Source organism: Rhea pennata, chromosome 18 (assembly GCF_028389875.1).
Source record: "Rhea pennata isolate bPtePen1 chromosome 18, bPtePen1.pri, whole genome shotgun sequence".
Classification (NCBI taxonomy): Eukaryota; Metazoa; Chordata; class Aves; order Rheiformes; family Rheidae; genus Rhea; species Rhea pennata.
Genome location: NC_084680.1, coordinates 9489362 through 9504503, shown reverse-complemented (window position 1 = coordinate 9504503; position 15142 = coordinate 9489362). Strand labels below are relative to the sequence as shown.

General features: G+C 68.5%; 1 protein-coding gene across 1 annotated transcript; it reads left to right on the top strand.

Annotated features, from left to right (window-relative positions):
• The first annotated feature begins 372 nt into the window (after window positions 1-372).
• FIBCD1 (fibrinogen C domain containing 1) lies at window positions 373-14345 on the top strand. The gene is made up of 7 exons (XM_062590957.1): window positions 373-444; window positions 6400-6876; window positions 7734-7893; window positions 8133-8269; window positions 13539-13635; window positions 13714-13893; window positions 13976-14345. Exons 1-7 carry the CDS (start codon window positions 373-375, stop codon window positions 14233-14235), a joined length of 1383 nt encoding a protein of 460 aa, XP_062446941.1. The 3' UTR covers window positions 14236-14345.
• Window positions 14346-15142: the final 797 nt, after the last annotated feature.

Sequence of the window (15142 nt, the reverse complement as noted above, 5' to 3'; positions counted from 1 at the left end):
GGCGACCGGCGGTTCGGGTCGGGGGGGAGGAGGGGGCGGCAGGCGGGGCTGCCGGGGAGGGAAGATCCACCCCCGTGTCCGTGCCCGTGTCCTGCCTCCCTCCTCCCTCCTCTTCCTCCCGTCCCTCCCTCCCGTCCCTCCCCACCGCGGCGAGCCGGGCAGCGCGGCGGCTCCGCCGGGGCAGCGCGGGCGGCGGCGTTGGGGGCGTTTGGGGCGACTTGTTCGGGGGGGGTTGGAAGGTGTGTGCAGGGGGGGGGATTTTTTTTTTTTGGGGGGGGGGGGTTTTGCGGGCGAGCAGGGGCGGCCGGCGGGGAGTTGTGCGAGCGGCGGAAAGTTGCGGCGGATCGCGGGGCCCCTGCCCGCCCCGGCGCGATGGGCAACGACCGGTGGAAAACCATGGGAGGAGCGTCGCACCTTGAGGACGGGCAGCAGGAGAAGGCGCAGGTAGGGCCGAGCCGGGCCGGGCCGGGCCGGGCCGGCGGGGGGCGGGCGGGGGGCGGGCGGCTGCGGGGCGCGGGGAGCCGCCGGGCGGCCGCTGCCCCGGGGTTCCCCCGCCGCAGCCCCCTGACCCCCGAGCAACTTTTCTGCCGGCTGCCGGCGCCGAGCCGCGGCCTCCCCCGGGGGGGGGCGGGGAGGGGGGGGAGGCGGCGCTGCCCCCGCGGGGCCCCGCGAGCGACCCCCGGGGCCCCGGCGCAGCCCTGCGGCTGGCGAGCCCCCTCCCCGGCAGCGGGTGCGCTGGCTGCTGGCAAATTCCCCCCTGCATTATTTAGTTTATTTATTTACGGTGAGTGTCACATCATTCTCTAGCTGAGTGGCTGCATGTTAGACAGGCAGCGGGTAAATACGCCGGGGCTGTCACACATGCCTCTGATTAACTGCTGCACATTTTAACGGCTTAAATAACCTTTTAAAGGGGATTTTGCGTGTTGACTCTGCGGTGCAGACAGAGCCATCCCTCTTCATTTATGGACTCTCTCTGCCACCTTGCCCTCTCTGAATGCAGCTGGGAGCCTGCCCAGTTTAGCAGAGGAGGGGAGCAGAGTGGGCTTGTGGTGAGGTGCAGAAAAGCTCTCGCAGAGCATACATTGCAGTGCACGGGTGTTTGGGCACGTGCCGGAGCCTGTTTGCACAAGCCACCGCACGTGTGCCAACACCTCAAACCGAGCATGCAGGTACCGGTGAGAATCCAAGCGCGGGTCCATGCAAGGGCGCGCAAGGCTGTGCAGCGAGTGCGCACTGCTGCCCTGCGCTCCGGGCACAGGCACGGCTGCGTGTTGCACAGATGAGCACTCCCGGCGCGTTCCTGTAAAGAGCCAGGACAAAGCGAGGGAGCCAGTCTCCAACTGAGCCTTTGAGTGAAGGGAAAGAGCCAAGAAGAAAGAAAGGAGACCAGGGAGGCAGGAGACACGGCAGGAATCTCCATTGCCTGCCGTGCCGGGCAGGGAATCCGGGACAACCCGAGAGTTAGACACTCTCTTTCTTCCCCAGCACCATCGCTTCATTTTCTCCCTGCCACCAAAGAGGATGGGACCCTGCAGCAGAAATCAGATGTCTGCTTGATTTGTCCCTTCTGCATGCCCTTTTCTGAGCACTTTTCTCCCTCTGTGGCACATCTGCCTGACCAGTGCTCGGGCTCCCCTCGCTTTGCTGGAGAGGGGATGCTCACCCCGAGCAGCACAGCATGCGCCGACCTCGAGAGAGAGAAACCTTGCTCTCATCTCCTCTTCCCTGCGGAGCCGGCTCACTAACACCACAGCCCATCCTTGCAAGAGCCCGAGCACTGCTGTCCAGCTACAGCCAAGCTGCCAATGTCCCAGGCCAGCCAAGCTCAGCCTGAGCGCCTTGCATTCGCGTACCGCCTGAGGACAGGCTGGGCAGGGTGGGCCCAGCCCCACCACCCATGCCGGGCTGCCCAGCACATCCCAGGAACAGGCTGTTCCTCAAGACTGGGGTTTGCAAAGGAGACAGTGTTTAGTGCCCGCTTTCTGCTGGGCTTTCAGCTCCTGTAGACTCCTCTGGAACCACCCCCCAAGTCAGTGTGCAGGCTGACCCACAACCAGTGAGCTCTGGCCAGAGCACCGTCTGCATTCATCTCCTCTCCCCACATCACGAAGTGTTTTGCAGTGTAGGAGCAGAGCTAGGCAGGCTTTGGATTACCGAGGAGAGTAGGTAATGAGAATAGGAGGCTCAATTAATCTGTGCTGCGCCTGCGCCTGAGGGGCACACACAAAGTGTTTTGGTAGGCTCCAGGACGAGGTGGGGAGCAGGTCGGGTGGAGGGCGGGTGAACTGTACCGGCACACATCCCCAGCACAGCCCTGCAGCCCGAGAATAAACAGGGACGTGTAGTTTGCAGCCCTGCACAAGGCTGTTGAGCAGTAGAGCTGGACAGCAAGGGAGGCTGCCTGCTGAAGAAGGGGCTGGAGCAAAGAAGATGCTTCAACCCTGGGGGTGGAAGTGAGGCAGAGCAGGGCAACCAGCTGTGATGCAAAATGAGCTGCTTGAGCAGCTCTGGAGCTAGGAAGGGCTGGGGGGAGGGGGTGTCCGTGACTGGCCCCTGCTAACCTGGGGCCAGATAGACCACAGCAATAAGGCAGAGGGGAGCAAGGCTAAAGATTGCCCCAACAGCTGAGTCCGGGTGGTGCAAACCAGTGTCCATCTGCCTCAGAAGCACAGCCCAGGCCCCAGTTCGTATTTGGCAGGGGGCATGGCTCAGGGAGAGAGCACACACGGCTGCCCCATGACCGCAGCCTGCGGTCTCACGGCAAAGAGCTTGCCCTGGCAGCCCTGCTTGCTGAAGGGGAGCCTGCCCTTTCTGCTCGTGAGCTGCCAAGAGGAGCTCCGCTGGCACCAGCAAAGGGCACTTCCTTCTTGAAAAGCATCTCCCATGGTACTGCTCAGCTTCTCCCACCACCGCTCTCCATCCGTGGTCCCATGGCTGCAGCCAGCATTTGGCTCTGCCCCAGGACAAGCCAGCTTCATGCTGTGGGTGTGGGTGCACCGGAGCTGCTGTCTGCCAGCACCCGGCTTGGCTGCTCACGTGCCCTGGCTGAGGAGCATGGCAGGGGTGCTTGGCTGCGGTGGAGTGATGACGGGTATTGGGGGTACTGAGACCCATACCTCAGGATGCAGCAGCCTGTGCGGTTGTCCATGCCATGGGGTCCCTGCACCACAGGGTAGGATGGCCAAGTGTAGAGAGGCCCTGAAGGGCTGATGGAGGATGGGGGTGGAGGAGCTTTTGTTCTTTGCTTGAGCTGGCTCTCCAGGGTGCTCTGAACCTTTCAGAGCTATGGCTGAAAAGGAGCAGGATCCCTTGTCCAAACCTGCCTCTGTGGGTCTGGGTGGGCTCTAGGATTTCTTTTTTGGGTGGCCACATGCGCCTGTGAAATTGGAGAGCTTGGCTTGGCCTCCTCCTGCCTCGCCTCTACTGCTGCCCATCTGCCAGCAACGGCTCTGAAGGCACAGTCTGGAAAAGAGATAATCCACTGTGACTGCTCCTCAGACCTGGCTCTCTGACCATCAGACATCAAATCTGAGGCCCCCGGTTCCAGGGATTGGTATGCATGGCTGGGCTTCGGAGCCCTCGACAAGAACGCGGGAGCTGCTGCCCTCCAAACAACCATCGCGACAGGGAGAGAACTGTTTCCTCCATTTGGTAAACCTCAGTTGTCTCCTTTCCTCCATGTCGGCTGGCAGGAGAAGTGCCCATCTTCCTGAGTGTGCTTCTGTGCTCCACCAAGGAGCAGAGCTTGAGCACTCAGAGTAGCTGAAGGAAACAGCATGATGTGCCAGCACTGCAGGGACCCACCACCAGAACTTCTCCAGCCTGGCCCCAGCAGCAAGAGCAGATTGGCAAGTGCAGCTCTGCTCCTCTCAAGCACCTCTTGGCCTTGCTGGTGGGGAAGAAACCTGGTCTCTTTAGGAAGAAGCAATATGAGACATCAGGACCTCCAGCCCGGTGGCAGGGAGAACATCAGTAGCTGTGGTGGCCGTCACAGAGCCAGGAGACCACACCACTCTGCTGGTCGAAAGCCCCAGAAGGAAGCCCATGAGCTCAAGGCCATGCAATAGGCAGCAGGAACCGCTGGCATCACGACGGGTGCAGCCTCGGTGGGGCAGGACCACGTGTGGCCGAGGCGTTCGGAGAGGCCAGGCGCTGCCATGCAGCAGGATTCATGGGGCACCGCCGTTAACTTCAGCTGGTTGGGAGGTTCCTGGTGCCGATGGATCCCGGTTTCTCTCCTCTCCCCACTGCAGGTTGCCAGGTAACAACCTGCCAGGGAAATGCTGGGGGACTCGGAAAGCTGTTGTGAAGCAGCATCTCCCCGTGGCAAGGAGAGGCGGTTACCTGCTAAGGGGATCCTTCCGCAGCTCGTCCCCCTCGCCCCGGAGTGACGGGGAGGCAGCGGCACGGGCACGTGGATGAACGCAACTCCTGGGCAAAACTGCAGGATCTTGGCGTGTTAAAGCCCATTTGGGATTTGTCTGGCCGCAGGAATCGGAGCGTCGTCTCCGCGTGGTGCTCTGCTTACCGAAGCCGGTCCCTCGGCCGGCGCCGGCTGCGTGCGCGCTGCAGGCAGGGACTTCTGCAGGCTCGAGAGGGGCCGCGGGGCCGCCTGCGCTCGCGCTGCGGATCGGAAACCGCCCGCGGGGCTGCCTCGTCCCCCCACTGTCGAGTTATGGGGATTTTCCACCTCATCTGCCAACATCCTGCTGCTCCCCCTCAATTCCCATGCAGAAAAATTGCTCCCGGGATGAGACCCGGCATCCCGGTGGTCGCCGCCGCCCCCGGCGGTGCCGCAGGCTCCCTCGGGCCGGGGGCATCGTGCCTGCTGAGCGCGGAGCGAGCCCGGTACCCGGCTCCTTGCTGAAAGCTTCCCTCATTGCCTTTGACGTTCCCTCTCAATGCACACGCGGGCCCTGGCCCTCGTTAAGGTGGTCCCCGGCGGCCTGCCCACCCGCCCACCCGTGGGTGCAGCCCGGCGCCGCTCTCCCCTCCCGCCTGGCCTCGGGCCCGGGGGACGAGGCGGCCGCGGCTGCCGGGGCGCGCGGGGGAGCTGCGGCGGCAGCCGGCGGGTCCCGGCGGCCACAGCCGGGGTCTCCTTAATGCAAACGGTCACCGGAGCGTGAATGAAGGGTGCTTGAAGGAAGGTGTCACTCCCGATCGATGTGCACAGGAGGGGACGGACCGGGCCGGGGAAATCTTTGCAGATGCAGCAATTTTCTCCTCGTTCCCGGAGAAAGTCGTCTTTGTCTCTCCGAATCGGCAGCTTTCTGCCCAGCCCCGCGATTCCTTGTGACAGCCGCCGTGGCCGGGGTCAGGGGAAATCACAGCCTCTGTCCTGCAGGTGTAATGGAAAGGGGAGGCAGCCGGCGGGGACGGGGCGCTAATGCGGCGGGGCGGGAGCCGGCTCCCTGCGCGCTGACGGCATCGCTTCGTGCTTTGCAAGGAGAAGACGCCATCCTGCAGGCAGCCCGCGGGCCGGCCCGGCTGGTGGAGACGCTCCCGGGGCTCGGGGACCTTTGCCGTCCGCCGGCCGGGAGGCACCGGAGCGTGCCTGGGGGCTCCAAGAGCGGGGGAAGCGGCCAAGGGGGATGGGAGCGCGCCGCTCCCCGGAGCGGGGAGACGCTCGGAGCGGGTTCCCGGGACGCTTGGGACGGCAGCGGCTCTCCTCGAGCCTGCCGGTCCCTTTTGCCTGCTGCTCTGCCACGAGCCCCTTCCCGTGGCCCCTTCGTCTCCCCGGGTTTCTGGCCGCCCCGTGCGCCCAGCTCGGAGCGTGCCGGCGGCCACGTCCCCCTTAGCCTCCGCTCGCGCCTCCCCAGGCACCAGGGCTGCTCCCGGGGCTCCGGCTGAGCATCACCGCACTGAATAAAACCAGCGGGAGCCCGCGGCCGCCGCACTGTTCCCGTTCTCGGACCCGTCTCCCGGTCCCGTCCATCCCCGCGTCCCCTCCCGGCCTCGGAAGCGCGCTATCTCGTTGCCGGATCCGGTGCCCCCGGGGTAATCCGGTTGCAGATCCAAGGCCGTGCGAGTGACCCCCCCCCCCGGCCCCCAAATCCCAGCCCCGTCTGCATCCCCTGGAAGCTGGGCGCATCGGCATCCCCCCGCCGCGTCCCCCTCGGCAATGCACCGGGCAGCAGCGTCGCCGAAGCGCTGCCGCCGTGCGCTCCCCGCCGGCGAGGCCGCGGCGCGCCCGCGGCTCGGAGCAGACAGCGCGTCTCCGTGCCGGCTTCCCGGCAGGGGAAGGAGCCGCGGTGGCAGCGCCGGGCGGGAGGGACGCTCTGCCCGGGCCGCGGGCGCTGCCGCGAGGGGGTGCAGGACGCTCGAGCCGGGCCGCGCGGGCGCCGGGCGCCGGGCGGGCTCGGCGGTGCCGGACGCCGCGTGTCTCTGTGTCCCCAGAGGATGAGCTGCGGGTACGTGCTGTGCACCGTGCTGCTCTCGGTGGCCGTCCTGCTGGCCGTGACGGTCACCGGGGCCATCCTCTTCATGAACCACTACCACACGCCCGTCACGGAGTCGCCGCCCGTCATCAGCACCAACCCCGAGGAGGCCAACGCCCTGGTGACCATCCAGAAGGCCGACAGCTCCCGCATCAACATCTTCATCGACCCCAACTGCCCCGACCAGGCGGGCAGCTTCACGCGCCTCGAGGGCCTCCAGTCCTCCGTGCTGCGGGCCCTGAGCGAGCACGACGCCGAGGCCAAGGCCGCCAAAGGGCAGCAGAGAGCCCTGCTGGCCACCGTGGCCGACGAGGTGGCCAAGCTGCTGGCGCACGCCGCCCAGCTGCGCGCCGACTGCGACGGCCTCAAGAAAGGGCACAGCGCCGTGGGGCAGGAGCTCAGCGCCCTGCACAGCGAGCAGGGCAGGCTCATCCAGGTGGGTGCAGGGCCCCAGGTGTCCCGGGGTCTGCTCTGCCCCGGGACGACACGGCTCCCGCAGCCTCGGCCCGCTGCTGGTCCCCGGCCTTGTTGCAATGCCCAGGAAAGACCCCCAGGAGAGAGGCGCTGAGTTTAAAGTGATTTTTTCAGGCTTGGAAATTTAAAGTTGCAAAGCCTGGCTGCCCCCCGCCCTGCTCCGGGTCTAGTTCGGAGGCTCTGCACTCTTGGGACCTTCCCAAGGGGTTTTCCTCTCCCTGCTTTGCTCAGGAATGGGCGAGGAGCCCTGGTGGCAAACTGCCCCTCTGGATCACCTTCTCCGCCATCCCCAAACCTTCCCAGCCCGGGAGCCGCGCTGCAGTGGTTACCTGGCCCGCTGGGCGAGCGATTCCCAGGGGGGGGTCCCTCCTGGCACGGGCTGGCGGGGCCGGAGGGCTGCGGGCTGCTCGGCTCCATCCAGGCTCTCCCCGGGCTCCTCTGCCTCCGTGCGGCGCGGGAAGGGCGGGCGCGGAGCGTGTCCCGGGGATGCCGGCGCGTGCCCGCGCCGCCTGGCCTGCCCCCGGCTCTGCCCGGGTCGCCTCGGGGGAAGCCCGCGAGCCGGCGGCCGCCTCAGGACGCGGCTATTTCTGGAGCAATCCCGGCCTCCGGAGGGGGTTTTTATCCCCCGGATGCCGGCCCGCAGGGGACCGCGGTGACCCGCGCGCCCCCAGGCCTGCTCCCCATCACGGGGGAGCCCTGCCGTGCCGGGGCGCCGGGCCGGGACCGCGGGGCGCGGGCAGAGCATCCTCGTGCCCGGGCGGGCGCCAGCGGCAGCGGCGCTTCACCCGCTTCCCGCGCGTCCCCGCTCCCCGCCCGCAGCTGCTCTCGGAGAGCCAGAGCGACGTGGCCCGGCTGGCGAGCTCCGTGAGCGACGTCCTCGAGGCGCTGCAGCGAGACCGCGGCTCGGCCCGGCCCCGGCTCAAGGCCGATCTGCAGAGAGTGCCGGCGCGGGGCGCGCGGCCCCGCGGCTGCTCCAACGGTGAGAGCCCGGCGCAGGCGGGCGCCGGCGCATCCCGGCGTCCCGCGTTAAAGCGCCTCGCGGGCGGCTCGGCTAAGAGCGCGCGGGCCCGAATCCCTCCCGCCGGCGCCTCGGAGGAGCCCGCGGGCGACGGCCGGCCGGCGCGGGGCCGGCAGCGCCGTCGGGCGCCCGGGAGAAACCTTGCGGCGCTGAACGAGCTAATTATTAATTAACCAACCTCCCCCCCCGGTGCGCCGCAGGCTCCCGGCCCCGGGACTGCTTCGACGTCTACGCGAGCGGCCAGCAAGAGGACGGGGTTTACTCCATCTTCCCCACGCACCACCCCTCGGGCTTCCAGGTCTACTGCGACATGAGCACCGACGGCGGCGGCTGGACGGTGAGCGGCGGCCGCGCGGGGGGCGGCCGAAACGCCGGCTGCGCCGGCTCGGGGGGCTGCGCAGCACCGAGCTTTCCGCGCCCCTTTCCCGGCAGCAGGGCGCCGGGCGGGGGGGGGGGGAGGCCATTGGCGAGGGCGATGCCGTCCCGGCCCCCTAATTGCGGTAACGGGGAGGGGCAGCATGTGCCCGGGGGACGGCATGCGGTGCTTGCGGCGTGGGGTCTGTCCGTCCATCCGTCCCGCAAAGCCCCAGCTGCAAACTGCCCCCCCACGGCGTGGCAGCACCGGAGCAAGGCAGCCCCGGGGGGGGCGGGGGGGTCCCCGAGGAGGCGGCTGGGGACGTGGAGACCCTCCACCCGCCCGGCGGGGTGGGAAGGAGGCCTCTGGGCCCGGGGCGAGCCGAGCTGCCCCTCCAGCTGGGCGCTCCGGGAGGCAAATCCCCGAGATCCGATCGCCCTTAAGCAGCTTTGAGCGGAGCCGGGAGGAGGGAGCTTATTCCCCGTGCCCGGCGTGCCGCCGCGGGGCTGACGAGCCCGGCGCCCAGCCCGGGCGAGCGGGCAGAGTCCCGGCGCGCTCAGCACGCCGCCCGCGCGTCCCGCGTCGCGCCCGGGGCCCCGGGCTGCCCGACGAGCGAGCCAGCGGCACTGGGCTGGTGTAAAGCTGCCGCAGCTGGGAGGCCTCGCGCTGGGCTGAAGAAGTTGCAGAGAATCCGATCTCCCGCCAGGCAGCACCTGCTCGGAGGTGCCGGGCCGGCCCCCGACCCGGGCAAAGCCCCGGGCGCCGCGCCGCGGAGCCGGGCAGCGGCCCAGCGCCGGCCAGGCTTCGCCTCCGGCCCCGGCCCTCGGGGCCGCAGTGCAGCGCGGGCTCCCGCCGGCAGCCGCAGCGAGCCGGGGCCGGGGCCGAGCTGGGGCTGGGGGTGCCTCCGCCGTCGCCCTTGGGCAGGGGCCGCGTTGGGGGCCGCGGGGCTCTGACTCAGCCACGCTCCAGGCGAGCCTCAGCACTGCACGGCACGGCACGGCTGGGAGCTGTGCCGCAGAGCCCGGGAAGCCTCCCTCCCCTCCCCTCCTCCTCCTCCTCCTCCTCCTCCTCCAGAGCTATTACTCTTGACATTTGGGCTTATTTGCATGTGGGTAGGTGGGTGGGAGCGGTGATGGCAGCTGAATCAATTTTGGCCGGGGAGCTCGGGAGCTGCTGAGCTAAGCTAAGCCTTACTTTGCACCGGAGGCTTAGCGGCTGCCGGGAGCCGGCCGGGGAGGGAGAGCGGCAGCGCTCGGCGCCGGCCGGAGGAGAAACCCCCGGCCCCCCTGCAGCAGCGCCGCGGCCCCTTGCCGGGGCAAGGTCCCCGCATCGTCTCCCCCCCATCCCCTTCCTCCGAGCAGCCCCGGCACCTCTCGCCCCGCAACACCTCCGGGCAGGCTGCACCCGTCCTTGCCAACTGGCAGCGTGGCTTGGCTAGCGCCCGGGACCGAGGAGACCTGGGGCGCTTCTCCCAGGCTCTGCCCTTCCCCTGGGCGGTTTTATTCCCCCTTCCAGCTCTGCCCGGCGCAGGGCCGCAGCAGGCCGCGGCGCGGGTCCCTGTCCCGGCCGCGCCGGCGCCACGGCAGCGGGCGCGTGCTGCGCTCAGCTCGCGGCGCTGCTGCTGCGGGGCTCCCGGGCTGACCTGAGCACCCCGCAGCGCCAGGCTCAGTTTGCGGGACTGTAATTTCCCAGGCCGACCTCGGCGCTGCTGTCCGTGGCAGGGCCTCCCTGCCTCTGCGCTCACCTCCCATCCCTTTATTAAAGTAATAACGGCGTGATTAAAGGTGGAGAGGCGAAACATCTCGGGAGGCTTTAGAAAGTCACATGCTGTCTCCTCCGGAAGCCTTGCGAACGCTGTGCTCCTCCTGGTGCCGCCGAGCTTTCATCCCTATCGAGTCTGGGGCAAAATACCCGGAATCAGCTTCTTTGCAGCGCCGCGGTGGAGCAGCCGGTGCAGGGCTGCCTCCCCTCTGCCCTGGCACAGCCCGGCCCTGCCATGGGCCTTCTCCACCTCCGCGGGCTTTGGAGAGCCGTAAGCAGCCGTCAGGCCCTGGCAGCATGAGCCCCAGCGCCGCAGCAGCCCCGCTCCCCGTGCCGGCGCGCGGCTGCACGCCGAGGGTCGTGCTGGGGTCCTAGCTGGATCTGCACAGAGAAGCAGAGCAAATCATTCGAAGGGTTGTTCTCTGCCCTATGAGCAACGATCGCGCGATGCTCTGGCTGGCTCGGGCTGATTTTCCATGCCGGGTCTTAATAGCGCGCGTTGGCAAGCAGCCGCAAAGCCAAAGGCTGTGGAAGAAAGGGCTCCGTCAGCACGACAAGGCCCGTGGTAATTTTAAGTGACAGCTTTCAGCTTCCCGAGACACCTGCCACGCTGGGGAAGCTGCAGAGCTGCTTTTGCCCAGCCCGTTCGTTCGCCGCTACAGAGATCCTCGCGCGGGCTGAGAGAGCGGAACAAGAAGTGACAGATTTGCAGTCGGGCTGCGCTGCGCCGGCGGCGGCGGGCGAGCCGCGAGCCTCGGGGAACGCGCGCTGTTCCAAGAGGAGGGGTGATCTCCGCGGGGACGAGATGCTTCGGCCGTCGGACGGACAGGGCCCGGCTCCCGCGACCCGGGAGATCAGCACGGGGCGACGGCAGAAGAGCCCCCGCCCCGGCGGCGGCCCCGCACGAGCGCCCGAGCCCCCCGCAGCCCGGAGACGGCGGGGAGCGAGCGAGGGGGGGAAAGAGAGCAAACGGTGGAAGCAGATGCTGGAAACCCTGAGCGAGGGGGGGGCTGAGGCTGCGGCGAGATTTCGCATCTCCTGGGGGGTTTGGTGGTAGCCGAGAGCCAGGCTGGGCAGAGAGGGGAGCGCGGAGCTGCAGGAAGCGGAGGCAAAGCTCCCAGGGAGCCGGGCCCAGGGAACGGCAGCGGTGCCGCGCCGGCAAAGGCAGCGCTCTCCCTTTTTCTCACTCATTTTGCCGGGCCGATGTGTTTTTTTTTTTGCAGGGGCCTGTCTCGGTGCACCGGTGAGCTCGCATCGACGAGAGGTGGCAGAGAGCGGGGGGATAAATATTTCAGATTTGGCTTTAAAGCAAAGGGGAAGGAAATCCTTTTTGCTTAAGAGGGAGCGATCCATATTTCATGAGGAGGTAAAAAGCAGCAGCCCGCCTCCCCCCATGCAGAAACCCCGTTCCTGCAGGGCCCCGGCGGGGCTGAGCGGAGCCCACGGCCCGGCAAAGGGTCCAGAAGACCCAAAAAGATGCGGGGCCCTTGCAATCCTTTTGGACCTGGGGTGCAAAGCGGTTTCCGACCTCTCGCCGCGGCCCGTGGGGCGGCCGGGGGCTCCTCGGCGGCCCCTCGGCGCCGGGTGGCCGAGCCCCGTGCCGGCGCTAAGCTGCCGGCGCCTCCGTAATCACCGCGCCGCGGCTCGGCTAATGAAGCCGTGCCCCGCACGCTCGCCCGAGCGCCGCGCGGGCAATTGGCCTATTTACAGCCTCGGGTCAAAGCCGATTAAAGCAGAGCATCCGCATTGCCTCCGCTCCCTTCCCCGCGCGGCCGGAGCCGATTGGAGCTGACATTCCCCTGGGAAAATCAGCTTTGGGCCCTTTTCCAGCCAAGTGCCTCCTTCCCCCCCCCCCCCCAACCATTTGCCGAGCCCGAAGAAAGCCCCTTTAAACGGGCTTAACCGCAGCTTCTCAAGCGCTCAGCGCAGGGATAAAAATTAAGGCTCTAATTCTAGAAGGTAAGTACCGCATGGAGCGGGGCGCGCCCGGCGCGGCGGAGCGGCTGCTCCCGCCCCGGCGCCCACGCGGCCGCCCCTCCCGAACCGCGGGGCCCCCCCGCCGCCCCGGCCGCCCCCAGCCTCAGCCGGGGCTCTGGGAGCGCGGCGCTGTGCCGCAGTCGGGCCAGCTTTGATTTGCTTCCAGGCAGCCTGAATTGGCCGAGTTTAATGCAATTAATCCTGGGCTGGAGGCTTAATTAAGTCCAAACGGTCGGACACGGAGCAGCGTTTTCTGGAGCGCTGTCAATAAATCGAACTCGAAACTACTGATAAAAGAGGCTGAAACGCAGGGCGCAAAACACTGCCGAGCGGAGGAGAGGAGCGGCTCCTCCGCGGAGGGCCGGCGAGGCCGGAGCCGGCACGGCCCCGCCGGCACGGCGCACGGCGCCGGCAGAAGGGCCCTTCCGAGCAGGCGGGCAGTGCAGAGCGCCGGGGTGGCGGTTGCAAAGGGAGATGCCAGATCACTTGATTTTTATTTATTTTTTTTCTGGGGAACGCGGGAGACGGAGGGAGAGGAAAGGACTAGAAGCAGCGTGTCCGGCCTGCCCGCGGGATGGCTGCAGGCGGGGGCTCAGCGCGGCTCAAGGAGGGCTGCGGGTCGCAGGACGGGCGCTGGGGAGGGGGCGCAGCAGGAGGAGCCACCGAGCTGGGGGCCAGGACGCTGCTCTGCCGTGGGGCTGGGACGGTGCTCCGCCGTGGGGCCGGGACACTGCTCCGCCGTGGGCCCGGGACGCTGCCCCGCCATGGGGCTGGGACGCTGCCCTGCTGCGGGGCCGGGATGATGCCGCGCTGTGGGGCTGGGACGCTGCTCCGCTGCGGGGCCGGGACGCTGCTCCGCCGTGGGGCTGGGATGCTGCCCTGCTGCGGGGCCGGGATGATGCTGCGCCGTGGGGCTGGGACGCTGCTCCGCTGCGGGGCCGGGACGCTGCTCCTCCGTGGGGCCGGGACGCTGCTCCGCCGTGGGGCCGGGATGCTGCCCCGCCGCGGGGTCGGGACGCTGCCCTGCCGCGGGGATGGGATGCTGCTCCACCGTGGGGCCGGGACGCTGCTCCGCCGTGGGGCCGGGATGCTGCCCCGCCGCGGGGTCGGGACACTGCTCCGCCGTGGGCCCAGGATGCTGCTCCGCCTTGGGGCCGGGACGCTGCCCCGCCGCGGCCTCGCCGCCCCCCCTGCGCCGCGCGAGGAGACCGAGCGCGTTTCGCTCGAAGTGTTTTGCCGGTGCCGGGGAGGGCAGGGGCCGGGGCGGGGGCGCGAGCTCTGCTCCCAGGTCTAGGCGGGGGGATCAAGTTAATTCTTTTATCTGAACCGACTCGCCGTCCCCGGGAGCCGGGTGATGACGACCAGGCATTTCCCCGGGGGCCGGCGCGCCGGGGTCCTTCCGCTGCAATGAACGGCTGGAAAAGGTTTAATCTGCGCGCGCGCCCAGCGAGGCGGCGGCGCGGGGCCGGCGGGCGCCCGGGGCGCCGGGCTGACGCCCCCCGTGTCCCCGCAGGTGTTCCAGCGGCGGGAGGACGGCTCCGTGAACTTCTTCCGCGGCTGGGCGGCCTACCGGGACGGCTTCGGGAAGCTGACGGGCGAGCACTGGTTAGGTGCGTGGCAGGGCCGGGTGGGGGGAAAGGAAAAAAGGGGTCCGCGGGGCTGGCGCTGACGGCCGCGCCGCCCCGCAGGGCTGCAGCGGATCCACCTGCTCACGGCGCAGGCCGGCTACGAGCTCCGCGTCGACCTGGAGGACTTCGACAACGGCACGGCCTTCGCCCGCTACGGCACCTTCGGCGTGGGCCTCTTCTCCGTGGACGCCGAGGAGGACGGGTACCCCGTCTCCATCGCGGACTACTCGGGAACGGCAGGTAGGCGGCCGTGGGGCCGGCGGGGCCGGCCGCGGAGGCGAGGGAAGGGGCCGCTCACGGCTCCTCCGCTGCCCCGCGGCAGGAGACTCCTTCCTCAAGCACAACGGGATGAAGTTCACCACCAAAGACCTGGACAACGACCACTCGGAGAACAACTGCGCGGCCTTCTACCACGGCGCCTGGTGGTACCGCAACTGCCACACGTCCAACCTCAACGGGCAGTACCTCAAGGGCCACCACAGCTCCTACGCCGACGGCATCGAGTGGTCCTCCTGGACCGGCTGGCAGTACTCCCTCAAGTTCACCGAGATGAAGATCCGGCCCGTCAGGGAGGAGAACTAGCCCCACGGCACCCGCCCCCCGCACCCGCCTGCCCCAGCGGCGAGCAGAGCCCCCCTCTCGCCCTGCGAGCCTCCCCCCTGGCTTGCTCCGAGGGCCGGGCATTTCCATCCGCGACGAGCCAGTTTTGCAAAAAAGAAAAATTAAAAAAAAAAAAAGAAGCCCCCGGGGGGGCTCAGCGGCTGCAGGGTGCCGCTAACGGGGCGGCCGCGCCGGGAGCAGCGGGCAGCACCGCGCTGGTGCTGCGCTGGGTGCTGGGGCTCGTCCTCCTGCCAGCGGCACGTTTAGACTTCCCTGTGCATTTCTCCTTTTTTTTCCCCCCTTTTTCCCCCAAGCCTTCCGCGCCCGCGGGAAGGGCCCTTCTGCCGGCCGCGCGATCCCCCTGCTCCCCGCTGGGCCGGCGGAGCGGGGACGAGCCCCGGGCGCCCGGGACCACGGCAGCGCTGCCCCTCGCCGGGGCCTTTCCCCGCTCGACAGCAGCGGCCCGGGGGCTTCGCTGCCTCCGCAACCACCCGCGTCCCCCCCGCATCCCCAATGAGTTAGTTTCGCGTCGCACGAAGGGGATTTAATCCCACCCGCGATGCCGGTTTCCCGAGGATCAGCTCCAAGAGCCCCGGATCAGGCTAAAAGCCACCCGCGGTGACCCCCCCGCCCCTCGCCCGCCCCCTCGCCGCACGCCCTGACGCCGGGCTGCCGGCCCCGGCGCGTCGCGTCTCCCGGGGTTCTCCCCACCCGCCGCGGCGCCCGGTGCCGCCGCCGCCGCTCTCGGGCGGGTCGTGTTGTTTAGCCGTGCGGTGCAGTCTAGGTCGTGTGTGCGTGGTGTCCGACGCTGTCCGTGTGGACTCCCTCCGCTCCTTAATAAAGGGAACTCGTCGTTACCGAGCAGCGAGCCCGCGCCCGCCGGGGCCGC

What these genes read in the sequence shown, in the direction of transcription:
- FIBCD1 (XM_062590957.1), top strand. Translation starts at nt 373, where the DNA reads ATGGGCAACGACCGGTGGAAAACCATGGGAGGAGCGTCGCACCTTGAG. An exon ending in GCCCCGCGGCTGCTCCAACG is followed by an intron (nt 7,894 to 8,132) that starts GTGAGAGCCCGG and finishes GGTGCGCCGCAG; the next exon opens with GCTCCCGGCCCCGGGACTGC. An exon ending in GACGGGCGAGCACTGGTTAG is followed by an intron (nt 13,636 to 13,713) that starts GTGCGTGGCAGG and finishes GCCGCCCCGCAG; the next exon opens with GGCTGCAGCGGATCCACCTG.